The following is a 26,082-nucleotide window of genomic DNA, read 5'->3' on the forward strand; positions in this document are numbered from 1 at the left end:
AGATCTCTGTTATTCTACAAGATCCATGAACCAGTATTATTTTTGTTTATTAAAAAAGCTTAAATATAATATAGATTCAAAACTGAAACTGCTGATGATACATGGGGCAACTTTTTGTTAAGCAGTGTTGGCCACTGTTCCATTGAGAATGGGTAACAAATTTCTCTCTGGATACTTGATATCAGTCGTGGACCCTGTTTCTCACCTGGTTGCCCATTGACGGCAACATTGCCCAAAGTTGCCCCGCGTATCATCAGTCTATTAAGGCTATTAAATCTATTATAACTTCACATTAACAAATGGAAATTAAATAAAGCTTAATAAAAGCACTTAAAATTTACACTAAAACTAGAAATATAAAAGCTAATTGAAAATATTAATAAATACTGTATTAGTATGTAAATAATACTAAAATATGAATTAACTGCTTTTGGGGTGCTTTAATACTACGTATACTACATGTCCCATCTAGGATATGTGAAACTTCCATCTAAAACTGCACAAAATGATAAACTAGACATGAATGGTTTCCGAGTTCATTCAAAAAATGAATTCATTTGCCTTTATTATGAAAAAGAGAACATAGTGTTTGAGTCACATATGCAATTGTGAGATTGTTGCTTTCAATGCATTCCGCAGGTAAATGGCCAATATCGAGCGATTGTATATTAATGGAACAATATATTTGCATATAAATGTTGAATAAATAAAACAAAGGGTTTCTACATGTCCCACCAAGAATTGCAGACATACTGATATTGTACAGTATGGTCGTACAATATTTATTTATATTTTTGTTAACTTGTTACACATCGCGCAACAAAACTACAAGAGTCTGCAGCCACAACTTAAACGCAAAAGAAGGTAAAACTACTCGAATCATGTATGTAACTCTACAGAGCTGTCAATTCAGATCTTACACACATATACATATATATATACATATATATATATATACACACACATACACATACATACATACATACATAGTGTATATGTACACATATTTCACTAAACAGATGTAGGACTGTGAACCACCGCTGCCCGGTTGATCTCAACAGACCGACAAAACAATCCGTGGGGACAGAAACCTACACATGCAAATATAAACAGTAAAATAATCAACAAGTAAGAACAAAGTAAGAAAGGAAAAGGACAGAAAAAGAAAATGTCATTGAATTTTGACCACAGACCAGCCCTGCAGTAGGAATGCAGTGAGATAAATACACACATTATTCTTAGAAACCTGCACACAGAGGATTTAAAATCGTAGAGTGAAAATGAAATCCATCCTTTTTTTGGGGTGGGGTTGGTTAAAAGCAGCCCCTGACAGACAGCAGGGGTGAAGGGGACTGACCGTTACCAAATCTCAGACCTCTCATCAGTTTTAGTTTGAAAAAAGCAGATTTTTGAATGTTTTTGGTAGTGCGGCTACATACAGTACAACTTGGGTAACTTAAATTGTTGCCCGTTTCACGCTCTCTTTTATTCTATTCTCCATATTCACTCCTTGCTCCATAAATGATCTATCCCCCTTTCTTTCTCCTATTGTGGGGGCTCTTGCTCCAAGATCCAGGTGCCGAGGTGAGGGGGGTCGAGGGGGCCTCAGCAGCAGCCTCCAGCTGCAGGCTTCACTGGAGTGCTCTGGATCTTCACGTTAGACTTCTCAGCGCCTCCAGCTGTGGCTCCGGGGCCCATTCTCTTCTTGATCTCAGCAGCCATGGTCATGAAGGCCTGCTCCACATTGGTGGCGTTCTTAGCGCTAGTTTCCAAGAAAGGAATGCCAAGGGAATCAGCAAATTCCTAGAGATAAACCAAGCCATTCTTTCCGTTAGAACACTGGAAAAGTGAACAACTGCAAATCTACTGTACACACAGGCTTTGCTCCAAAACCTAGTGAGCTGCCTATATATGCAGAAATTTAAAGCAGTGTTGTCAACCACAACTAAAACTATAAAAAAAAAAATGTTCACTGAAATAAAAACTTGCATGAAAAAAAGAGAGGTTGCTTTGGCAACTAACTGAAATAAAATAAGTTAAAGTAGTAAAACTGAAAAAACTAAATAGAAGTATTTAAAATAAAATGCAAAAAATATAGATTAAAAAAAAAATAGAAATGACATACAGAAATAATACTAAACAGTGTTCAAACTATACCGTGGACTTTGGGGGAGCCTAAGTCCACGGTATATGCACTACTTGCTTTATGCAAGCACTATATGGGATAAATCACTATACAGGATTTACCCTATTATACTTTATCGACACAAATTGATAGGTGAAACAACAAACAGCCACCCACAAATAGTCTATAAATAAAGCATCAGGCTGTCTTTGAGTTCACATGAACAGCGGTTAAAGTTACTTGTCGTCAGACTACAGTAGAATACCATAATTCCTCCGTTCAATTAGGTAGTTCGCACCCTGATACTAAAATAAAATTGCTCCTGACACATTCTATAAGACAGGCTAGCAGCACATGCATCCTTCACAGAGAAGGCAATCCCAGAATGCCTTATGAGCTCTAAAATGCCAGACAAAGTGAAAAAAGTAAATAAAAAATATATAATTCATTCAGTACTGAAATGTATAAGGTAAGATTTAAAATTTTTACTAAAGTGTGCATTCTATATTTTTATGTTTATTACAGCATCATTAGCGCATCAACATGCTATATCTACTGAAATCAAAAGTATCCTATGCACTTTATCATTGCCCATGTATAACATTCCAAATCAGTCTGACAGCAAGGCAGCTCACTAGGTTTTGAAAAGGAGTCATTATAATAGTGGAATAAGTTAAAGGGGTCATATGATGCGATTTCAAGTTTTCCTTTCTCTTTGGAGTGTTACAAGCTGTTCGTGCTTAGATAAGATCCCTAAAGCTGCAAAGACTAAAGTCTCAAACGAAAGAGATATTCTTTATAAAAGTTAAGACTGGTCCACGCCCTCCTAAAATGCCTCGTTTAAACACGCTCCCACATGTCTACGTCACTGTGTGGGAAGATTTGCATAACACCACCCAAATGTTCACTCAATGCAGCGCATTTTACGGAGGACTGTTTCCTGAACCTGGGAAAGTTGCCTACAATGCCGTCTACACACAAAGGCTGTTTCTATAAAGTGGGGCAGTTCCAACTTTGCAAGGACAGTCTGGCGCTTCTGACTCACAGCCTGCAAGTACGTTTTCATATTTAAAGAGTTTGCCGCTGATGATTCAAACGCGAGTTTTGAGCAGTGTAGAGAAGTCTTGTTGTTTGTCATTTCTCCGATCACAAATGCAGACATGGTTTCATGTTTACACGGCGCGATGCAACGACAGTATAAGTCATTATAATCAGCAATTATGTCCCCACTGGATGCAACAAATGCCTCGTTTATAATGGGTTTTAATGTTTTTGTCTCGTCGCTCCGGCCGGACACGGCGTCACAGTATGGTAAGGGCGTATAATACGAAGCAATATTACCTTTGCCGTTGTGTATTCCACAACTTTTTTTGTTGTTAAGTCACACTTGTTGCCAACCAATAACTTGTTAACATTTTCACTGGCGTAGCGGTCAATCTCCTGTAGCCACTGTTTAACATTATTGAAGGACTCCTGAGGGCATTAAAAAAAATGTTAAAACAAATACAGTAGAGCAGAAATTAAAACTCATTATTTTAAGGTATCTTCACAGGTGTTTATAGTGAAATTATGACACTTGCTTAAGGTTTGTATGAGCTCACCTGATCTGTAACATCATAGACTACAATAATGCCATGTGCTCCTCTGTAATAACTGGATGTGATTGTGCGAAACCTCTCCTGCCCTGCTGTATCCCACTGTAAGGAAGAAGGAATAATATGACACCTGAATCAAATGCAAAAATAGGCTCAGAAAAATACTGTTTTTATACTACTTCAATAGTAGGGCTGAGTACTGACACAGATTCCACAAATAAACTCGATTCTCTTAACTAATGCTGTAAGCTCGGCCTATACAGGAAACCCCTAAATAGTACATTAAAGGATCAAATCAACAACACTTTTGTGATAAAATTGACAATTTGAAAGCTGAGACTTGGTTTCTTATCAGAAGTAACACAACCTTTTGTGATTATTTGATGGCAGGAGTGCCATCAAATAGTATTTAGTGAAGTTCTGCTCACACATCGATTTAAGAATTGATATTTGTTTATCAAAATGAAAATTAAGTAAGTACTCACTATTGTTATGTTAACCCAGCCCTATTCAATAGTAGCAGACAAAGGTCCCTCTCTGACATAATTTACATCAAAAGATCAAGTAAATTCTTCATGATGAGCACTGACATAACTCTGCTCTCTCTGATGATGTCTCTAAACATCTCTAAAACCATACCATCGAAACACCAAGTGCTCACTTTTCTTCAATCACATGCTTGTATATTCAATTTATTTAATCTTATACACAAACATTAATTTCATTACAGGGCAGAAAGGAACTTACGATTTGAAGTTTGATGGTCTTTCCGTCTAATTCTATAGTTCTTATTTTAAAGTCCACACCGATAGTGCTAATGTAGCTTTCTGTGTATGTGTCATCCTGAAAGAAGCAAAACAGCAGGTGAATTAGATGTTTCAATGGTCAAATCTCTCCCCACAGTGCTTTGAATTAAAATATAAATTCCATATAAATGTGATACAAGTCTTTTAGTATGCACAGTTATTTTGTACACAAATAAAGATTATGTCTCCATGACGGCAAATGCAGGAAAACATATAGCCTACTTACTGCAAATCGGAGAAGAAGGCAAGACTTTCCAACACCAGAGTCACCAATCAAGAGCAGCTTGAATAAATAGTCACTGTATGACGAGAAAGAGTAACAAAACATTAGTCAATATTTGTCTACCAATTTTTGACAGTACAGTTGTGTGAAATACACGTCACAGTATAAAAGTTTGGGATTGGCAATACTTTTGAAAGAAGTCTCACCGAGGCTGCATTTATTTGATCAAAAATACAGTAAAAAGTAATGTGAAATAATATTACAATTTAAAAGTTTTTTATTTTATTGTTTTAAAATGTTCCTGCGATGGCACAGCTGAATTTTCAGCAGGTAATACTCTAGTCTTCAGCATTCATATTAGAATGATTTCTGCTGATTTGGTGAAGAAACATTTCTTCTTATTAACAATGCTAAAAACAGTTGCACAGCTTAATATTTAGATATATCATGTAGAAACCAAGATGAATTAATATTAATTTATTAATTAATTTTTTTCAGGATTCTTGGACAAACAGAAATCTTTACTGTCACTTTTAATCAATTTGATGCATCCTTGCCGAATAAAAGTATTAATTTCTCTAAAAAAAAAAAAACTTTTGAATGAGTGTACCCGTTATATTGATGCAGACAGTTGGCCCTACATCTCAAAACACCCAAGCCTTGAACCCAACTGTTGCTTTCTTTCACTGTATATTATACATTGTTTATATTTTTTTAGATGTACATTAGGAATGAGGTCATTAAAACCCCCCTGCAACATGTGAAATAGATCAGACCCTTGCTTTCCAGCACTGTAAGACCATTTTCTGATGTAACTCAGTTAAACAGTGTAAATCAGTCACTGGTCCACTTTTGCATGCAGAAAATAAAATATGTTTGTTTAACAGAAACAATGTGCTTGAGGACCTCTGAGGTCGGGAAACTCGTGTAAGCTGATTAAGCATTCCACAGAGAGGGAATTTTGCCCATTGTAATAAATCCTCTGTCCCTATTCAACATGCATTAGTAAGAAAAGACCATAGAAAGGAAATCCAGTGGATCGGCCTGGTCAAGACCAGCTCATCGACTTCATCTCCATCCTGCCCACTAAACTGAATTCAAGTCATGCTCTCCTTGTTAGGTCTCCTGTGTAGAGACCTGCTACACAAAAAACTGCATGTAAAGACCCTCGGTTTATACACTGGTTTCTGATTTCTATCAAACAGAATAAGTAGGTGTAGTATAAGTGTCTTCAACTAAGTTTAAACTTGCAGATCTTAAGTTCTGCATTATATCCTATATGGATGTTAAAAACTTGTGTCATGAATTCTGACTTGCAGTCTTTAAAAAAAAAAAATCACTATTCATGTTCTTTCAGGAAGCCACAAATGTATACGCATTTGTATCGAATCTTTTATACAAATCATGCGAAGAACCGACAGAGAAGTGTTAACCTCTAAACAACTATCATTGTAATAGCTCCTAACTATGAAAAAACATACTTTACCCTTATTCTGACCATGTAAAACACAAGCAACAGCTGATACGAAGTTCATTAAGTAACAGAGTTGCTTAACACTCAGTCTAGTGATAGTTGTAATGAAGCGTGTAGCTTGTCATTTGGCATGTGACCTACACATGACTACCGCACAATAGAGGAAGGGATGGGCACTTCAGTTCCTTGAGACATACTTGACATCTGCACATTCAGTTATTTAGACAGGAGTGTAGAAACCTCACAATTCAGTGCCAATGGACACAGGAAACATGGCAACAAATACCTTTTAAGATTATGTAAATAAATACTGATAAGGAAATCAAGATAGCACAAATCCGACTGGTGCTGTGGAAATGTGGCTATTATGCATGTAATCTTGCTAAACCATCGTTTATTTCTAAGAAGCAGACCGAAAAACCCTGACTTTAACTTATACATTTAAGTTTAGTGTCCAAGTGTACAGTAATTATACACCTGTGATTAAAAATTTAGTGTTAAACAAGGCACGTGACTATATTTCTGTGTGCGGCAAACCCAGGTGATAAAACACATGAATAAAAGATCACAAATTACTTTATACACTTTAAACGGTGTTTTAGCACATAAATGAACGCAACTAACTTATTATTCACTAGTAATTTGCTAGACCATCTTCCTGATACTGACATCCATTTTTGAACTAGCTACTTAAACCGCAACCCTCTTTCTGAACAAATTAAGGGGTCAGCAACAGGTTACCAAACCACTTAAGTTAATCAGTTATTTATCTACTTCACCAGCTCGTCAAGCTGTTTAAAAAGTAAGTTAAGTGAAAAGCGATCTGAAGACGTTAGCTTACATCAGCTAGCTTTCATATTAATTTCTGATGAAGCCTGGCAGATAACACGCGTTTTAATAGAATGAGATGAAATTATTACAATATGCTAAGTGTTAAAGGTGTGGTATGACTAACTAATGAGCTCTACTTATCATACATGTAACGCGGATGGATATTAAAACCGGCTGAGCTCCGCTATACAACAACAGCCGCTTAATCACAAAAACACTTCTTTAAAGAAAGCTAGATGTTAAAAATTCTGGTCTTTAAAATCAAGTTGCTTTCCGGCTTTGACTAAGTGAAATAGATAAAATACAGTGATATTAGTTGTTGGTAAGATTAAACCCACAGCTAGTCATCATCGCCTCTGCCTGTCAAAAGTAGCTAATTTACAGGTAAATTATGAGCTCAGTAACGACAAACAAGCAGTGTAATAACTCAACCACTTACTATTCGGGATTCATCGTGGACTGGACACTGTGAAAACCGTTTGTCTTCTAACAAAACAACTCCGCGGCGTGAAGGTAGACTAGAAACAACAACCTTTCCCCCGATGAAAAAGTAACTAGCTGGCTAGCTACTGCCGCAAAAGCTAGTCGGTTGAAACCCAAAATGGCTGACTCTTTAACCAGGAAATAGGAACTCCTTAAACAGATTGCGTAGGCAATGTCGTCATCATGACCTGTGCGGATGTTGTAGTTTAATTCAGAGATCATCTGACCTGCCCGAACGGAAAATGTCTGCAGAAAGAACTACAATACCCACATCTGTTTATTAAACGTTCACGATGAGTTCATAGTGAATTGAATCGTTCACGCCTGAGGACTGCCGCAATCCTGCCCCCTATCATGAGGGGTAAAATATTACGTCATTTGTGAAACGTGGCATTGGCTAATGTGAGTGCGAGTCACTGATCAATACGTGTCAAAAAGAAGACCGTGACCCACCAGATACATTTTTATTGATTATGAGAATAATAAACAATGTGGTTTTCATACAAAGTATTCAAAGGTTAATACAAATGTTAAAAGTAATGAGGTTTTATGACCAACCACATACTTAATGAGTAGAAATTAAACATTTATGGATTTCTGTTGGTTAATGACTAGCTCCTCCACCGAACTCAACCCTTGGCTCCAGAATGTGTATGGAAATTCCACTGAAGATGCAGCCCCGACCTCTCCCTGGGAAAAGACCATAGTTTAATCAGGCTGATAGAAACCTTAATCAGCTGCAATTAAGTGTGTGAGCTGCTAAAATGACATTTTTTTAAAATCAAAAAACAATAAACAACCTTTACAAATGTGTAAGTTCAAACAGCATACAAGCAATATTTATTATACTGAGGTCAGGAAATACAGTGTTTACCTTCATATTCAAAGAAATAAGGCCAATTTCAAAGCATTTATCGACACCTATTCTCCTCTGTATGTTGGCAAGCACAGCGTGACAGGCTTCATTAGGAGATGAGCCCTTGATAGCAGACAAAAGATGAGAGAAATGTGAGCCAGATCTAATTTACTACAACACAAACATTTTTCCAATGGTTTAATGAGATTTTTATTGACCACCTTCACTTTACACCACCTCTACTGTCAAAAACACAAATGTCACGATACCCATATCCTCAGAATTTAACAAGAAATACTACGGTGTAGAAAATGTGTTTGATTAATGCAGATTACACCTTCACATTTTGATACATTTGGACATTATCCTATATATTATTACTGAAATAAATAATACACAACTGAATATTTATCCAAGGTGATAATTGATACCAAATAATGGTTTAATGAGATTTTTATTGACCACCTTCACTTTACACCACCTCTACTGTCAAAAACACAAACGTCACGATACCCATATCCTCAGAATTTAACATGAAATACTACGGTGTAGAAAATGTGTTTGATTAATGCAGATTACACCTTCACATTTTGATACATTTGGACATTATCCTATATATTATTACTGAAATAAATAATACACAACTGAATATTTATCCAAGGTGATAATTGATACCAAATCAGTATTACATACTTGTCTCATCAGCTGCACAACATGAAAGCTTGGGCAATAGCACATGATTTTGTCTCCATCACCTGTAGCTGTGGAGAGAAGGAATGTATACAGTAGGTATATTCTCCAAGTGTAAAGTGTGAAGTCTCCAAAGGATCTGTATACTGCATGTTTAATAGTACAGTGTGATATTTACTGAGAAATAATGCATTTGTACAAGAACAAGCTCAGATTCAATGTATAAAAAAATATTTCAATTACCTGCTGCGGCACCCACCTGAAAATACAGAGAACAAGGTTGTAAAGAAACTTGTCATACTTGTACAAATTAATAATTTGATAGTACAGAAATAGGCTATGAGCTGAATTATAAAAGCCCTGCAAAGCTTATTAAATGACCTATAAAGCTGCACAACTTACTGTATGGTCAGCGTATAGACCACAGCCTGGAAGTGGAGAATCTCCCACCCGCCCTGGTGATTTGAAGGGAGCTCCTGATGTGGAAACTCCTGCACAATATGTGTACATTTAGGTACATACAAATGTTTGTTGTAAAATAACAGAATTTATACGTAAATACTTGGCAAACATCAATTCTGTATTATTAGACTCATATCGATATTGAATCATGGTCGAATAGTTAAATATGAACATGTACTACATCAGAACAATATTTTTAAAAAATAAAGCTTATTTCAGAGAATAGGAAATGTAAACATTTTCAACCTTACCTACTGTTATGCTACCACTTAGATCAAGAGCTATAAGACCTGAGAAAGTAAACAAGATTAAACCATCACAAAATGCATAATCAGAAAATTGTGTGTTGAATGTCACTGTTATATTTTATTTAGGGTTGCAAAGGGGTGGAAAATGTCCAGTAAGTTTCCGGAAACTTTCCAAAAATCCCTGGAATATTCCAAATAATCCTGGAAAGTTTCCAAAATTTCTGGAATGTTTCCGAAATTTACTGGAAATTTTCCACCTTTTTGCAACCCTAATTTTATTACATTAGGCCATACTTGGTTGAAAAATTATTTTGTCTGCCAAATTCACAACCACCACAACCTAGTTGAGTCATCTTAACTTAAAAAATGGGTTTGGCCCAGATACGATTTACTCATCGAGAAAGCTTTCACATTATATTAATCTCTTACCTATTGTATCATGTCCACCTCTAACAGGTTTATTTTTTTCAAGGTATTCCTTTTGGAATATATATAAAAAAACACAGAAAATGTCATTAAAATCAATTAGCAAATACAGTATGTGTTCTTTCTAGGGATTGAAATAACAATGTGGAAGAAACATCAACTGCAAGTATAATACACCGTGTGTGTGTGTGTGTGTGTGTGTGAATGAATACCCGGTAAGCAGTAGCTGAATGGTCAGAAAGCATATTGGCATTGGGTTCAGATGTAAAACCCAATTCCTGAGCAAATGCTTCTGCTCCATCTCCAACAAGCAAGCTGTGAGGACTCTTCTCCATTACTTTGCGAGCTACACGACATGGCTGTGCAATTCTAGCAATGAAAACACAAGCATACAAGATGGTTCAGGGCCAGGTGGCATGGAAATAAACCTCCTTTTTTCCCCCCAAACAGTGCATGACAAACGAAAGCATTGTACCCTGGAGGCATTTTGTTACATGTAAGAAATTCCACTGGATAAAATAATCAAGGTTTTTTTTTTACCCTCGAAGTGCAGCCACTGCCCCAAATCTCCCTGGCACACCTTCCATAATTGCAGCATCACATTCAACCACTCCCTTGACATTTGGATATCCTCCTCTGCCAACAATGTGCCGTCCCGTGTCTACATCATCTTCAACCTCTAAGAAAATATACCTCTTACTATTAATTAGAAAAACATAAATGCATTGTTGTTGTTTATAAAAGAAAGATACCATGATATAGAAAACTATTTACTTACTATTTATGACACACTTAATAAATACATTTCAACACTTCCAGTAAACCTCTTAATTAAATAAAGTCTGCTTACTTTAACAAACATAGTCTTGGGATTAATATGACAAAAGGGAACTGCAAAGGTAGTAAGAATAGTGAGTATTTTATTTCATGAGCCACTTGAAAACCAGTTGTTTAATGTCCATCTGCCTCATTTATTAACAGCACCTGTATTTTTTTTTTGACCACCTTTAAATAATAACATTTCACGTAGTTGATTGATGAAGACTGAAGAGTACAAACAGATGTCTATTTATATGTACCTGCCATTGCTGTTTCTACAACATCTGTAGCATTTTGTCCAGCTAGCAGCATACATCTCATTCTCTCCACTGCAGGACGAGAGAAAGACCATGTCCCCACAGCTGCCATTTGACATCAGTACATTTAAACACACGTATTTATGTACGGGAAGCGTTCATTTCCCTCTTTTGTAAGAGTTAAAGTGTAAGCCCGAAGATTGTCTTCTTCTTCTTCTTGAAATTTTATTGGCGGTTGACAAACAACAAAATGATGTATTTCCGCCACCAACTGGAATGGAGTGTGGATCAAAAATTGACTTCCTTCCCAATTTTTTTTTTTTCTTTCTTTTTTTCCCTTTTTTTATTTTTATTTTTTATTTTTTAATTCTCTCCCACAAATTAGTTATTTTAAGGAACTGAAAAATAAAACTATAGCATTCATTCCATGAGTTATTTTGTAAAATATATCTCGGTATAAATTGCATTTTTATTTTTTCTAAATTTTGCATTAGCATCCTTCTTTCAGTCTCATATTTCTGACAGTACAATATAACATGTTCCACTGTTTCTTCTTGTCCACAAAATTCACACCTTCCCGTATCATGTTTACCCATTTTAAAAAGTGTACTATTTAGTCTTGTGTGTCCAAATCTCATCCTCGATATTACTATCTCATCTCTCCTGTTTTTCCCTGCACTTCTCATCTCTCCCACTTTCCTTTGAATTCTGTAAAACCACCGACCTTTTTTCTCCTTATCCCATTGTTTTTGCCACCTTTCTTTCAGTCTTTTCTTAATAATACTCTTGATTTCATTCTTACTTAGATTAACAATTAAGTTAATGTCGTTGTTTTTCCCGAAGATTGTGAAAATACAATTTCAAAATAAAAGTCAGGGCGTTCATTGAAAGTGACAAGATTTTTAATGGACATGGGAGATAATTTTTAATATTACTTTGGAAGATGTATAGGAAAGTGGTCTGGCTTATAATTTTTTTTCATACATGATTAAACAATATTACAATGTTTTGAATACGTGTATAAGCAAAAAGTAAAGAGCAAAATTGTAATATCATTCCAAAACATTTTATTAAGTGAAGCAGCAGCTTTTTACTACACTCTAGCACTTTTTTATTTTTACATTTACTTAATTTATTTTTTGCAAAATTTAGTGATTTCCTAATTTTAACCTGTTTTTCAATATTGATTTTTTTATTATTATTATTATTATTATCGTGCTGCTTAAATTAAAATCCATGAATATAAAATAGTGCAAACAAGTGATGTGAACCAATAATGCGCCGGAAGCGCATTATTAAAGTCGGCGGAAGTTGTTGTGAAATCTCATGTTTTGCGCGCTCCTTGCGCTTCTAGAACTATTCCGCACGAGCTCATTGCCAGCCTGAGCGATTCTGCTAATTAACGGTTTGTTTGGACGTTTTTCATATACAATCCATTACACAATTTCGGCAGAGGGAGCTGTTATATATATGTAGCATGAACTGCTTGAGTTTGTAACGAATAGATTAGCTCCACAAACTAGCCACGTTAGCCACACTGGGCTTCATTCTGCGCCGAAGGCATTAACGTTACGTTACTCTGATACGTGATCATTTGTCAGCTCTGGCGTCACTTTGTGTTGAATGTGAATTGTCATGTTAAGCGGCGTTGTTTATGTTATATAACATTGATTTGAATTTCCGTAGAGCCACATTGCAGTGCAAATAGCATCATTTCCCTCTACTCTTCTCTTGGTGTGTACATTATTGACACGTTTTATATGTTCTGTAAATGTCATTTTAAATTTATATTCCCTGTGAACTTAGAGTAATGACACTGCGCAGTCTTCATTTTACAACCGAACCATTAAATTATGTTCCCCCCTTTTAGATATGCACATATTTATTTATGTCTACAACGCACGCAAGTTCATCACAAGACGTAGTGCTACACTGTTGTGTGAAAGTGTGTTTGTTAGATTGGTTTTTGTGTTCTTTTTCACCACAGTTCTTTTAAAGCTATTGGGAGTCTTCAAGCTAGTCCTGAAATCACTACTTGGTTGTTTTGCTTCATAACCTGTCAATATGGAGCAGAACAACAGCCTACCTCCTTTCCCTCAAGGGCTGGCATCTCCGCAGGTGAGTAATGCAGTGCTGAGTAAGCATGAATACACTGGAATACACTACACTGCTTTTAAAGTCTGCACAGATTTTAAAATATTAGGCATCATACACTTGCCAAGAAATGCAGAGAAAAACTAGGGAAACATACATTACACCAGGGGTTTTCAAACGGAAACCCAAATATTAATGTCCTGGTGCAAGGGACCCCCACTGTAGAAAATGAATTGTCATTTGAATAGATTTTTGTATAAAGCACAGAATAATACTATGAAAAGTTAATATTGTTAATATGTATTATTATTTGGAAAATATTTAGCTTTAATTAGGCTACATTATTTGTCTGTTAGTATAGTATTGAACTGTTACATTTATTTTAAATTAATTTAAATTAAATCTGTGCAGAAGACATGTAGTATATTCCAGCCTTTACATATAATACAGATATTTTAATCAAAACTCTTTCAGTGCATCAGCACATAAAGTTAACAGTCCCCTCGCATCTATTCAAAGGGAGCCATGACGCCTGGCCTGCCCATTTTCAGTCCCATGATGCCGTACGGTACGGGTCTTACACCACAGCCAGTGCAGAACACCAACAGCTTGTCCCTCCTGGAGGAGCAGCAGCGACAGCAACAGCAGCAACAACAACAAGCAGCCTCACAACAGCAGAGTGGGATGGTGGGAGGTTCAGGCCAGACACCCCAGCTCTATCACTCGCAGGTCTCCACCACAACGGCACTGCCAGGCAACACGCCACTTTATACCACACCACTCACCCCTATGACCCCCATCACTCCTGCCACACCGGCCTCAGAGAGCTCTGGTATCGTCCCCCAGTTACAGTGAGTTCTTTAGCTGTCATCATCAAACAATCCTGTCAAAAACCTTGTTGGTTGACTTTCAGATAATAAAAAGTGTTTTTGAGCTGTTAAACATGTCTTGAGATGATCATATCATGAGTACACTTTATGCTTTAGTCTGCAGTCTACAATTTCTGTAAAATAAAGTATATGAAATTTTATTTTTAAGGAATATTGTGTCTACTGTAAACTTGGGGTGCAAACTTGACTTGAAGACGATAGCACTTCGAGCCAGAAATGCTGAATATAATCCAAAGGTAAGACTAGTTTTAATTGGTTAAAATAAGCTTAGACGGTTTGATTTTATTTCCTTTTTTGTATTTTTTGAACTTTTGCAAAGATTACAGTTCAAGTGGATCACAAATAGATATTTTCTGAACAATAACTTTTTATGCAATGTCTTTTTTGGCAAAAACCTCCATTTTGATTGAACACAAATATCCATCAATAACACTTTCAGCGTTTTGCTGCCGTCATCATGAGAATACGAGAACCCAGAACAACAGCGCTCATCTTCAGCTCAGGGAAGATGGTGTGCACAGGAGCGAAAAGGTACGAATGCCATCTGCGGACCTGCTGTCATTTTCTTCCTCTCACACAAACTTGTAGAACAAACAGCAGTGTGTGAGTTTGCCTTTTTTGTGTGCACTCACTTCTGCAGTGAGGAACAGTCCCGATTGGCAGCCAGAAAATATGCCAGAGTGGTGCAGAAGTTGGGTTTTCCTGCCAAATTCTTAGACTTCAAAATTCAGAACATGGTCGGCAGCTGCGACGTCAAGTTTCCCATCCGATTAGAGGGCCTGGTGCTTACACACCAGCAGTTTAGCAGGTTTGTCTTGCTTTATTTATTATTAATATTGTTTATATAGCACATCCCAAACTAAATTGAGTACTTTTGTGTGCCGCCTTTGTTTCTACACTGTTACTGTTTGTACCTCTTGGGTTATGTTAACTGAGTGTGTATTTTACTATTATACTAATGTATTTGCAATCCCCTGATCTTTTATTCAAGTGTGAACAGCATTCTGACTGTGAGATGAAAAAACTACAACACTAATATGCTGCTGATGCTTTTTCCCCAGCTATGAACCAGAGTTATTTCCGGGATTAATCTACAGAATGATCAAACCCAGAATCGTACTTTTAATATTCGTTTCAGGAAAAGTTGTACTTACAGGTGAGATTATTGTTGTATTTAAAATGGTAAAACAGTACCATGCAGTTCTAGTATGATGTTGTGTGTCCTACTGAAGTTGTATAATGAAAATTCTTTTATTTCCAGGTGCAAAGGTTAGAGGAGAAATTTACGAAGCATTTGAGAATATATACCCTATCCTGAAAGGATTCAGGAAGACTACGTAATCTTGTTCTGTTATCGCTGGTGAATTACTTCCTGAGCCCACCGGTATGTCTGGGGTGACCTACTCAGTTTTATTTACTTTTGTAAGCCTGTAAATACCTGCTCGGGAAAAATGATCAATGTTGAAAACGGCTGTACTGCTTAATATTTCTGTGGAAACCATGATACGTTAATGTAGATTTGATTCTTAGATGAGGAAAAAGTTTAAAAGAACAGCATTTGCTTGAATCTTCTGCAACAGTGTAAAAGTCTTTACTGTCACTTTTGATCAATTTAATGCATCCTTGATAAGTCAAAAAATAAATATTACTTCATATATGTCTGAATTGCCTAAATGTTTGGTAATACTTCTTGTGAAGACCTCTTAATTTTATTTAGGGAAAGAAATGGTGTCAGTGCCTTAAAATAACCAATGCCTTTATCATTTACATTTCTTCAATATTATAAATGTGCTTTTTCATGCAGCATAATAGTCTGAATTATAGTTCATTTGACTAGACCAATTCTACACTGCTTGATCTCCTGAAAAGTCTTGTTTCCAGATGAACTCATCAGAATATTTGGTGCCTTGGTCACAGCTGTCAGCACAGGTGTAGATGGCCACTGTCCCCCAGTCTATGCTGGCATCTGTCGTATCCAATTTGAGGTGATTAAGTAACTGAGGCATGATCTGAAATAAACAGTGACACCTTAAACAGTGCAATGCATTCATCTAATGCCATTTATGACTGACTGGGGTCAGTAAGCTTTTTAAAAATGTTTTGTCATACCAAGGATGCATTTACTTAAAGCTGCAGTCCGTAACTTTTGGCGCTCTAGCGGTTAATAAACAGAAGTGCGTGCGTCTTGCGGAAGAACATTGTAGCCGGAGCTACTTCTCTCTGTTTATGTCTATGGCGAATCACGCAGGTACTGGGCTACTCTGCAGCGGTACCTACCCGAACCAGTCTAAATAGTCCGAATATAAACACTTATTATAGGTGTACCGTAGTGATTCAGGACAAGCCAAAAACACGGTTTGGAAAATTGATTAATGGTGTACTCGCTTAATATATAAATTTTGTAACTTTTGAACACAAAAAAGTTACGGACTGCAGCTTTAACCAAAAAAATAAAATAAAAAATACAGTAAAAACTAATACTGTGAAATATTACAATTTAAAAATAGTTTTCTGTTTTAATATATTGTTATTAATTAATATTATTATATATTTTAAAATATATTTTATTCGTGATGGCAGAGCTAAATTTTCATCAGTCATTACTCCAGTTTTCAGTGTCACGTGATCCTTCAGAAATCATTCTAATATTTTGATTTGCTGCTTAAGAAACATTTCTTATTATTATAAATGTTGAAAAAAGTTGTGTAGCCTAATGTGGGTGTGTGTTTTTTCCAGAAATCTTTTGTAACATTGTCTTTTGATCAATTCAATGCATCCTTCTTCTTTCAAAACAAATCTTACTGACCCTAAATTGAACAGTAGTGTATGCATGACTATGTGCTCTTTATATTTAACATATACTTTACGTTACCTGAAATTCAAACAGACGTTTTGCACCACATGGACATTCTGGAACATCCTCCTCACGTGGCACATGTTCAGCTGACACCCAAAGAGGAGATCCTACTTTGCAATACCGCAAAACCTTAAAAATACATATAAAAATCACACAGATGTTGAACCACACAACACACAAAAGCCATGGCCAGCATTTGCTCTTCAGGCTGTGACTTTGTAACTGACCTGTTGTGGTTCATTAGCAATGCGCTTCTTGAACTTCTGAAACACTTTAGAGTCTTGTGTTTCATGAAGGGCCATACTTTCTAGTTCACTGTCCTCCAAGCCTGAGAGCGTAAATAAACACTGTAAATGATTATTCCTTGACAAGATGTGGAAATATCAGGCTGCCAAATCTGATCTGAAAGGTGTACCATTATTTAAGCATGCCATGCTCTCCTGATCCAGACTGTGGGCTTCATGGAGTTCCTCATCTTTTGCTAGAAGCTTTTCCGGGTCTGTAACCAGCTCCCACTCTGGAAACAGAAATGAACTGAGCTCCTCAGGGCTTTCAGAAGCTGTGGATTAAGATATGAAGACAACATGCAAATAGATTAAAGGTAACATAAGATCTTGACTGAAATAATGCATAACATGTCCTGCATTTACTTACCTTCATTTGAACATTCTTTCTTGTGTCTATGTTTCCAGTCTATGGTCTGATGCTCTTTACAGCAGTATGTGACAGAGTGACATCGAGAGCAGGCTTTCTGTCCCAGACAACCACACAGCCTGCACAGTTTGAGCCCAGAGCCCAGAACCTGATGATTATTCACTGGCTGCTTTGGCTTCTCATCAGGAGGAGGATCAAAGGGGTAAAAGTAGTTTTTCCTTGGCAGCTGGCATCTAAACACTGGGAATGGGGGATAGTACAGAATACTGTGAGTTTATGCCTATGTTATAGACAGAGGTTTAAAGTACTTGAGTAAATGTAACTAATTACTGTACGTAAGTATCTTTTCGGATACTTTGTAGTTTTACTGCATATCAACTTTTACTCTCTAATTCACAACATTTTTGAATGAGTATCTGTACTCTTTACAACACATTACATTTTACATGGCACCTAGCTTTTCTGCAGCAATTTATTTATGCTACAAAAGATGTGATATCGCCAACTACAGGGCACTGAAATTAATATATCTTGTGCATTTTGCCCTTACCCAAACTTGTCAACAAGGTTACTTTACGTGAATGTGAGTTCCTTAGCCAGTAGTTGTGAATGAAAGGTGTTTTATATATGAAATCAGCTCTTTCTTGTTTTTGTTGCGTTTTCTGTGCCTTGGACGTTTGTCACTTCCTGTCTCCTGTGGTGTTTGTAGTCAGTTTGTATTTTATCTTATTCAGCTTGTTAGCCTCCTGTGTGTGTGTGTGTGTGTGTATATATATATATATATATATATACAGCCCTGTTGGACCATGTCCACATGGCGAAATACCAACTCCAACTTTAAGGTATGTGTTTACTAGAAGTGTATGTAGTAAGCGCTTAGTTCTTCTGAAGCTAATGAAGTAATTCAGGTCACATGACCTGTCAGTGGCGGCTCCTGCCAGCCAGTTGATGATTGAACCCCCTCTCTTATTGTTTGTTCTAGCTTTTCCATTAAATATCTGCACATAGATCCTTGCCTCTGCCTGTTTTTCCGCAGCTTCTCCACAACATTACAGTTTTTCACTGGCATGTCTCTTTGACTAGTGTTTCAGGTACTCTTTACACCTCTGGTTATAGAGAAGCTTATATTATGAGCCACGATTAAAACGTCTGACTTTATTCTGTGGAAAATAAAAGTAGATCTTCTGAAGAACGTTGGTAACCAAACCAGTTTGGGCTATTATTCACTTCCATAGTACTTGCCACATTCTTCAAAATATCTATTTTCATGTTCCACAGAAAAAAGTCAAAGGGGTTTGGAAAGTCATGAGCGTGTTAGTTAAAAAAAAATAATTCTGAGGTGAACTATCACTTTAATAAAACTTGAAATAAAATAGGTAAATATATAATTAAAATATTAATACATAAAAACATTAGTAGGCTCTGTTCAAAATATGACAGATTATAAATTACCTTTAAAACACTTGTTATCATTTCGCGTATAGCAAGCTGGTGTCTTGCAGCAGAACACAAACAGTGTTCTGTGAAAACATCGATCATGTTCCGTAATTGGTGAGTAGACCTGCAGAAGAAACACTGTTGGAAGTTTACATTTCTCACACTGTAACTCAGACACAACTGGCAAATCCACTTGATTCAACCACGCAGGTCTCCCTCCGACTTTACTTGGAAACTGGTTACTAAGAAGCTGCCATGATTCTGCCTCCTCTAAGAAGCCCAACACGAACTCACGGTTTGTTTTGGATTCTTTCACTGTATTTGCAGCCATCTGTCAAACTCTCATGTGCATATAAAGCTATAGGTTTCGGAATTATGTGCGTGTGTCTGAAACTGAGGCTCGGGTGAAACAAGATCTGCGACTAACGTTCCACACGAAAATAAGAAGCCAGAGCAATAAAACACACATAATGTAGATAAAACTCCCTAATATTATATAAATTAATATTATTACTAGTTTATATTAATATTTACTATTAGAGTAAAAAGCATTTTTTAAAGTATATAGAAATATTTTGTTCTTGGGGGAATTTAAACCTGTTTTAGCATTTGTCCAATAGATGGCGTAAAAATTCCACGCTCCCTTTTGGTCTTATTACTAGGAGAACGAAAAGGTCACGATATTTTATATTGACAGAAAGTTGCAAATACGTAGCTTAACTACTTAAAGAATTTAAAGAGATTTATGATGCTGCCAATATTCACATTTCACATTGTTCTTTTAAAAAAATATATATATATGTAGGCCTAATAAACACTATAATGTAAATATTGTTCAAAGGACACAAATGTATATGCACTTTGACCATTTTGAATTTCAAGGACATCATCACTGATAACAAATAAAAATGCTGAGGCGTGTATTCGCGCCAGTTCAGTTGAGTTTATCAGTAATGACAACAGGTCTGCTGAACTTCAGTTCACGGATGAATGCAGTTCACAGTGGATGATGTCATGGGCTCTGTCTCAAATCCCAGTCAGCAGCCTACCTTGTGTCTGGCCAAAAAAAGCTGCGCGCGCCTCAAAACGCTATCGAGTGGTCGGCGGTCTAGGCATTGAGACACAGCCACGGTGTTTGGGAGTAAAGTGCTCACTCAGATGGGTTTTAGAGAAGGGCGGAGAGCTCGCCTCATGAGGGCATAACGGCAGTGTACTTGTGGGCTTTGTATTTATTTTTGCTTCAGAGTTGCTTTGTTTTATATCCAGATAAAGCAAACACCTCTTGATTTGAAATGTAGCTTTTAGCCCTTGTAAAGTAAATGGACGCCGCGGTGAAATTGGAGACTGGTGCTCCGCTCTCTCATTCACGATGAATCTCTGAAACCGCTGACTGTCCGTGTCTTCGGCGATGCCTCCGCAGGGAGGTGGAGAATTCAAGCCCGCTCCAGGTACGGTAGTGCCACCGGTTCCCCCGAGGAGATTCCGGAGTAGAGATTTGTCATCCGCGGTGAAGATCCGCTTCGGGGCGGCAGCGGAGCGCAGGGTGAAGTGCGTGCTGGTTGGTGATGGTGCAGTGGGTAAAACTAGTCTCATTGTGAGCTATACCACCAATGGATATCCCACCGAGTATGTTCCAACAGCGTTTGACAACTTTGCAGGTAAAAATCACCCCAGTTTAATTCAACTAAACTGTAATAAATTAAATAACTAATAAATAACATATATATATATAAAAAAAACTTAAACGCGTTTATAATTAAACCGTAAAACTAAATTGTAATAAAATAAAGAAATGCAAAAAACATAAAACTACCTGTTTTCTATGTTAGAAAATCCAGTTTAAGCTGGTGCTGATGCGTTTTGGATCATGGTAACGTTAGCTAATTGTTCTAAACTGGTCATTAGCTAAACTCATCGAAGTTGGGAGAATCCAGCTCTAGGGGCTCACAAATGGGAAGCAGTCTAATTGTGATGAATTGGGCTTGATCCGAGGGAAAGGGAGACCTACTTTCAGCCGGGGTACAGCTGGGCTAGTCACTGGAAATGTGAGATCACTGTGTTTTCGATTAGTTTAGCCATCAGTTTGACCACACTGGTCAAACTGGTCATTTAAACTGGGGAAGTCGTGGCCTAATGGTTAGAGAGTCGGACTCGTAACCCAATGCGGGTTCGAGTCTCGTACCGGCAGGGATTGTAGGTGGGGGGAGTGAATGTACAGCACTCTCTCCCACCTTCAATACCACGACTGAGGTGCCCTTGAGCAAGGCACCGAACCCCCGACTGCTCCCCGGGCGCCGCAGCATAAATGGCTGCCCACTGCTCCGGGTGTGTGTTCACTGCTGTGTGTGTGCACTTTGGATGGGATAAATGCAGAGCACTAATTCCGAGTATGGGTCACCATACTTGGCCACATGTCACGTCACATTAGCTGGTCCAAACTGCTGGTAGACCATCTTTAGACCATATAAACCAGCTACCAGCTGATCATACCAGTACTGCAATACTGATTAGTTTTAGTAGTAAATATATTTAATATATAAACGTAACATAGTTTTCTTAAATATATACATGCATGTGTGTGTGTTTATATATACATAATAAATATGCACAGTACACACATATATTATGCAATCAAAAACTTTTATTTTGGATGCGATTAATCGCGATTAATCATTTGACAGCACTAATATATATATATATACTGTATAATAGTATAATAGATATCTTTATATATTTAAATTATTTTATGATAAAGAATGATGCAGTCATTGCAGTTTGCCACCTAATTTAATTCATCACATGACCACATGATTTTTTACTGTCTGTTGTTTTTGTGATGAGTTTTTGTAAGGCCAGCAAGTTCACCAACCCATTTCAGTCTCATTTGTCACAGTCCATGTGTCTTAATAATGTGCACTGGAAAGGGATAAAATGTCAAATTGACTCTCTTCTCCTCTGCAGCGGTTGTAGCTGTGGATGGCAAGCCTGTGAAACTTCAGCTTTGTGACACAGCCGGTCAGGTCAGTCCAATAAGCCCACTCAGCACCACCAGACCCAAACAAACCACCTCACACAAACACATTCAAGGCATAGGGTGTAAGTTCATCATGTCACTGTATACGGATGACATATTATTTGCACAAACACATGCTGGTCGAAGCCTCGTCTCTTAACTGTAAACAGACCCGTGAGTCATGTCCTAATTAGTCGTATGGTTGCCTGTCTGTAAGATAAGAGAAAGTGATTCAGTGTTGTTTTGCTTACTCATGATAAGGGTTTCTGGTAAAGTTCAGCTGAAGTTTGCAGTTCAGGCATCATAAGGAAGTATATGCTTCATCCTATGGGAGCACGCTATTATAGGTCAGTCAGTGTTTCTTCCTTTGTGGGAGGGGAGAATCCAGCTCTAGGGGCTCACAAATGGGAAGCAGTCTAATTGTGATGAATTGGGATTGATCTGAGGGAAAGGGAGACCTACTTTCAGCCGGGGTACAGCTGGGGCTAGTCACTGGAAATGTGAGATCACTGTGTTTTCGATGAGTTTAGTAAGCTAAGAGGAGACAGTGAAGGGAAGAAAGCCAAGAGAGATTTGGATCAGTCCTGTTTAGGCCAGTGGAGATGGAGGAAGGGAGAGAAGGAGAGAGAAACAGATAGAGAGTAAGAGAGTACATTGATTGGAGAGTTATAGAAATGTTTTAGTTTATATATACATTTTCGCATGCTCAATTCCCTTATTTTTACATTTATTTGTCATCATCTAGCACTGACTTAAAGTTAATCTTTAAAAATAATAGTAATTTAATATCACAACTATTAAACATAATTCAAATTGAATATCTGTTTTTGTATATTATAATGTTGTGATGCCTAAATTCATTTGTAACAACACACTTGCATATAAATTATAAAATGGGATTGTTTGTCATGGGTTAGAATGTGTCCAGCTGACTAATGTGAGAAGAAAGCAGTTTTGGCGTATCAACAGAAAACAAGCTGGAGACTCATAAGGAAGAGTAAAACAGATGGAATGCACTAGTAATAAACAGCAGATCTCACATTTGTGTTCTAGACTTTATCTCTCGTGCCGCTGACATCACATCGCGTTCTCATATTTCAGAAACACAGAATCATAAGCATGACCTGGAAGTTGCTAGTTTAGAAGATTAAAGTATCGTTACTGTAAGATAAGGCTACTTATTAGTGTTTGAAGCTTTTTTTTAAATATTTTATTTACACTACTGTTCAAAAGTTTGGGTCAGTAAGATTTTTTATATTGGTACTTTTATTCAATAAGGACACATTAAACTGATCAAATAAATGCTGTTCTTTTGAACTTTCTATTCATCAAAAAGCCTGAAAAAAATGTATCAGGGTTTCCACAAAAACGTTAAGCAGCAAAACTGTTTTCAACATTAATAATAACAAGAAATATTTCTTGAGCACCAAATCAGCATATTAGATTGATTTCTAAAAGATCATGTGACACTGAAGACTGGAGTAATGACTGCTGAAAATTCAGCTTTGTCATCACAGGAATAAATGACATATTTTAAAATATATTAAAATAAAAAAAACAGTTGTTTTAAATTATAATAATATTTGACAATAGTTCTGTTTTTACTGTATTTTTGGTCATGAAGGCATCCTTGGTGAGCATAAGAAAAAAAAATCTTACCAACCCCAAACTTTTTAATGAAAATGCATGATTTTGCAAATGTTTGCTTACAATAAACGAGCAGAAAGGAAAAAAAATAGAATAAAAACAACAAAAAGAAAAATATGTATACACACACATACTGCACAACTTCACAAAATTACAAACAGTCATTCTGACATACATAGTAAGTCTGTATCATAACTGTTAAGGAATCTAACAAGTAACAGTATACATACATGCCCTTTTATGAGCGGTTACTTTTAACTACTTTTAAAGGGGTCATATGATGCGATTTCAAGTTTTCCTTTCTCTTTGAAGTGTTACAAGCTGTTCGTGAATAGATAAGATCCCTAAAGTTGCAAAGTCTAAAGTCTCAAATCCAAAGAGATATTCTTTTTTAGCAACATCATATGACCCCTTTAATAATCCAAAACAACAAGTGTTAGTTTCTCCAAGATGTTTACCTCTACTGAATTTTTTTTTACTCTGGGCAGGATGAGTTTGACAAGCTCCGGCCACTGTGCTACACCAATGCTGACGTCTTCTTGCTCTGCTTCAGTGTGGTAAGTCCCTCCTCTTTCCAGAATGTGAGGGAGAAGTGGGTGCCTGAGATCCGCCGGCACTGTCCGAGGGCACCGATACTGTTGGTGGGCACTCAGGCTGACCTGCGGCAAGATGTCAAAGTGCTCATCCAACTGGCCCAGTACAAGGAGCGGCCGGTGGACCCCCAGGAGGCCTGCGTGTGTGCTGAGGAAGTGCATGCCGTCTCGTACATGGAGTGCTCAGCGCTCACCCAGAAGAACCTGAAGGAGGTGTTTGACACGGCTATAGTGGCCAGCATCCAGTACTCGGACAGCCAGCAGCAGAAAAAGCTTAAGAAGCGGACGCCCGATAAAATGAGGAAGCTCTCTGAGTCCTGGTGGAAGAAATACTGCTGTTTGGTGTAGACGTGAGAATATGACTGCATACTGTTGATGTGAATGCGGTTAGACTGGAACTGGCTTTTTTGGATAGAAATGGACACAGATCCATCTGCTTTATGAGACCGTGTTAGTGGATTAACTGGAGCACACGTGGCCGTGAAATTAATCGGACATTTTAGAAAAGATCGGCCAGCTTTTGTGATGAAATGGAAAGATTCATAGAGACTCAAAGTTGTCCGCTAAATTTTAGGATCTGCTCTTCATTTGGAAAGTCCCAAGTTAACCTCAAATACTCATGTGAACAATTCAGGGCGAGAGTCATCTGTCTTTCTTTACTTTATCTCTTGTTGAAGAGGGTTTCAAGTGGACTTAAGATCTAGTTTCAAGATCTAGTTTAGACTGCCAGAACTTTGCTTCTTCATTTAGAAACTGTGAAAAGCAACCTGGTCGGTCTCAGCATGTTGTTGGTGTTTTAACACTTCTTTTGCTTATAGAATGGGATTATTTGCCTTTGTTATTCCCTCGTCTTGGAGGAGAAGTGATCCAGAGGGGGTTCGGTCTGATATAATCAAGTGCTCCTTCATGTATCTGTCAAAGCATTAAGTGTGATGTAGAGTACAAGCAGATGTTTGGACACACTATCAACTTGATGTCACTGACATTTACCTTGTTGTCCTGTGAGGGTGAGTGATTGTCCATTTTAGAGACAGCAGGGCGCTGGCACATCTCTCCAAGGCTGTCTTGTTTACATTTGGAGTTAAGTCCAGATCCAAACATGCTGTGAGGTCAGGGTCTTTGAGTGTAAGTAAGTACACTTAGTAGGCCAGTTGGATTGTATATCTGGTCATTGACCCTGGAGCTTCATCAAAAACAGAGTGTTTTGAGTGAAGCATTTCAGTGCTGTCAGGAGGAATCTGACTGAGTCAGACGTTATTGCATATTTATAGGAATATACACTAATGTTCATAAGTTTGGGGTTGGTAGGATTGTTCTTGTTTGTTTGTTAAAGAAGTCTCTTTTGCTCACCAACATTGCATTTAATAAATACAGTAAAAACATTAAATACAGTAATATTGTAAAAATTGTTACACTTTTAAAATATCTGTTTTCTAATTTAATATATTTTAAAATACTATTTATTCCTGTGATGACAATGCTGAATTTTCAGCAGCCATTACTCCAGTCTTCATTGTCACATCATCCTTCAGAAATCATTCTATTATGCTGATTTTGTGCTCCAGAAACATTTCCTATTATTATTAATGTTGAAAACAGTTG

The 26,082-nt window shown here is 37.2% G+C and overlaps 5 protein-coding genes across 6 annotated transcripts; 2 read left to right on the plus strand and 3 right to left on the minus strand.

Annotated features, from left to right (window-relative positions):
* Nucleotides 1–984: 984 nt before the first annotated feature.
* On the minus strand, nt 985–7,652 carry LOC107725478 (ras-related protein Rab-1A-like). Its single transcript, XM_016534746.1, has 6 exons — nt 7,494–7,652; nt 4,753–4,825; nt 4,468–4,563; nt 3,727–3,822; nt 3,467–3,598; nt 985–1,803 (listed from the first exon to the last, which is right to left on the minus strand). The coding sequence occupies exons 1-6, from the start codon at nt 7,505–7,507 to the stop codon at nt 1,606–1,608; spliced, it is 609 nt and encodes a 202-aa protein (XP_016390232.1). The 5' UTR covers nt 7,508–7,652; the 3' UTR covers nt 985–1,605.
* Nucleotides 7,653–7,928: 276 nt separating this feature from the next.
* LOC107725444 (N(4)-(Beta-N-acetylglucosaminyl)-L-asparaginase-like) lies at nt 7,929–11,495 on the minus strand. Its single transcript, XM_016534688.1, has 10 exons — nt 11,299–11,495; nt 10,760–10,898; nt 10,432–10,588; nt 10,223–10,271; nt 9,797–9,835; nt 9,486–9,574; nt 9,327–9,342; nt 9,087–9,154; nt 8,412–8,516; nt 7,929–8,227 (listed from the first exon to the last, which is right to left on the minus strand). Exons 1-10 carry the CDS (start codon nt 11,405–11,407, stop codon nt 8,117–8,119), a joined length of 882 nt encoding a protein of 293 aa, XP_016390174.1. The 5' UTR covers nt 11,408–11,495; the 3' UTR covers nt 7,929–8,116.
* Nucleotides 11,496–12,581: 1,086 nt separating this feature from the next.
* On the plus strand, nt 12,582–15,711 carry tbp (TATA box binding protein). Of its 2 annotated transcripts, none has more exons than XM_016534761.1 (8): nt 12,582–12,700; nt 13,351–13,413; nt 13,909–14,240; nt 14,428–14,515; nt 14,719–14,810; nt 14,920–15,087; nt 15,341–15,435; nt 15,541–15,711. In XM_016534761.1, the coding sequence occupies exons 2-8, from the start codon at nt 13,360–13,362 to the stop codon at nt 15,618–15,620; spliced, it is 909 nt and encodes a 302-aa protein (XP_016390247.1). In that variant the 5' UTR covers nt 12,582–12,700; nt 13,351–13,359; the 3' UTR covers nt 15,621–15,711. The 2 variants fall into 2 exon arrangements, with proteins under 2 accessions (XP_016390247.1, XP_016390246.1); XM_016534760.1 differs by having other exon boundaries at nt 12,583–12,700; nt 13,283–13,413.
* Nucleotides 15,712–15,866: 155 nt separating this feature from the next.
* LOC107725489 (programmed cell death protein 2-like) lies at nt 15,867–19,611 on the minus strand. The gene is made up of 6 exons (XM_016534763.1): nt 19,243–19,611; nt 17,791–18,030; nt 17,552–17,695; nt 17,364–17,464; nt 17,152–17,265; nt 15,867–16,288 (listed from the first exon to the last, which is right to left on the minus strand). Exons 1-6 carry the CDS (start codon nt 19,556–19,558, stop codon nt 16,124–16,126), a joined length of 1,080 nt encoding a protein of 359 aa, XP_016390249.1. The 5' UTR covers nt 19,559–19,611; the 3' UTR covers nt 15,867–16,123.
* Nucleotides 19,612–20,331: 720 nt separating this feature from the next.
* Nucleotides 20,332–25,784, plus strand: LOC107725498 (rho-related GTP-binding protein RhoU-like). The gene is made up of 3 exons (XM_016534775.1): nt 20,332–20,885; nt 22,189–22,247; nt 24,376–25,784. Exons 1-3 carry the CDS (start codon nt 20,636–20,638, stop codon nt 24,826–24,828), a joined length of 762 nt encoding a protein of 253 aa, XP_016390261.1. The 5' UTR covers nt 20,332–20,635; the 3' UTR covers nt 24,829–25,784.
* Nucleotides 25,785–26,082: the final 298 nt, after the last annotated feature.

Source organism: Sinocyclocheilus rhinocerous, unplaced genomic scaffold, assembly GCF_001515625.1.
Source record: "Sinocyclocheilus rhinocerous isolate Xijiao unplaced genomic scaffold, SAMN03320098_v1.1 scaffold366, whole genome shotgun sequence".
Taxonomy (NCBI): Eukaryota; Metazoa; Chordata; class Actinopteri; order Cypriniformes; family Cyprinidae; genus Sinocyclocheilus; species Sinocyclocheilus rhinocerous.

Bases quoted from the DNA above. Each gene is read 5' to 3' on its own strand.
- LOC107725478 (XM_016534746.1), bottom strand. The intron at 3,599-3,726 runs GTGAGCTCATAC...TAATGCCCTCAG, and splicing joins TCTATGATGTTACAGATCAG to GAGTCCTTCAATAATGTTAA. The intron at 1,804-3,466 runs GTAATATTGCTT...GTTTATCTCTAG, and splicing joins TGGAATACACAACGGCAAAG to GAATTTGCTGATTCCCTTGG.
- LOC107725444 (XM_016534688.1), bottom strand. From the start codon at position 11,407: ATGGCAGCTGTGGGGACATGGTCTTTCTCTCGTCCTGCAGTGGAGAGA. The intron at 9,836-10,222 runs GTAAGAGATTAA...TTACTTTCTCAG, and splicing joins AGGTGGACATGATACAATAG to GTCTTATAGCTCTTGATCTA. The intron at 8,228-8,411 runs GTAAACACTGTA...GTCTTTTCCCAG, and splicing joins TTATTTCTTTGAATATGAAG to GGAGAGGTCGGGGCTGCATC.
- tbp (XM_016534761.1), top strand. From the start codon at position 13,360: ATGGAGCAGAACAACAGCCTACCTCCTTTCCCTCAAGGGCTGGCATCT. The intron at 13,414-13,908 runs GTGAGTAATGCA...ATCTATTCAAAG, and splicing joins AAGGGCTGGCATCTCCGCAG to GGAGCCATGACGCCTGGCCT. The intron at 15,088-15,340 runs GTTTGTCTTGCT...CTTTTTCCCCAG, and splicing joins ACACACCAGCAGTTTAGCAG to CTATGAACCAGAGTTATTTC.
- LOC107725489 (XM_016534763.1), bottom strand. From the start codon at position 19,558: ATGGCTGCAAATACAGTGAAAGAATCCAAAACAAACCGTGAGTTCGTG. The intron at 17,696-17,790 runs GTAAGTAAATGC...CTTAATCCACAG, and splicing joins GAAAGAATGTTCAAATGAAG to CTTCTGAAAGCCCTGAGGAG. The intron at 16,289-17,151 runs GTAACGTAAAGT...TGTTTATTTCAG, and splicing joins AACGTCTGTTTGAATTTCAG to ATCATGCCTCAGTTACTTAA.
- LOC107725498 (XM_016534775.1), top strand. From the start codon at position 20,636: ATGCCTCCGCAGGGAGGTGGAGAATTCAAGCCCGCTCCAGGTACGGTA. The intron at 20,886-22,188 runs GTAAAAATCACC...TCTCCTCTGCAG, and splicing joins AGCGTTTGACAACTTTGCAG to CGGTTGTAGCTGTGGATGGC. The intron at 22,248-24,375 runs GTCAGTCCAATA...TACTCTGGGCAG, and splicing joins TTTGTGACACAGCCGGTCAG to GATGAGTTTGACAAGCTCCG.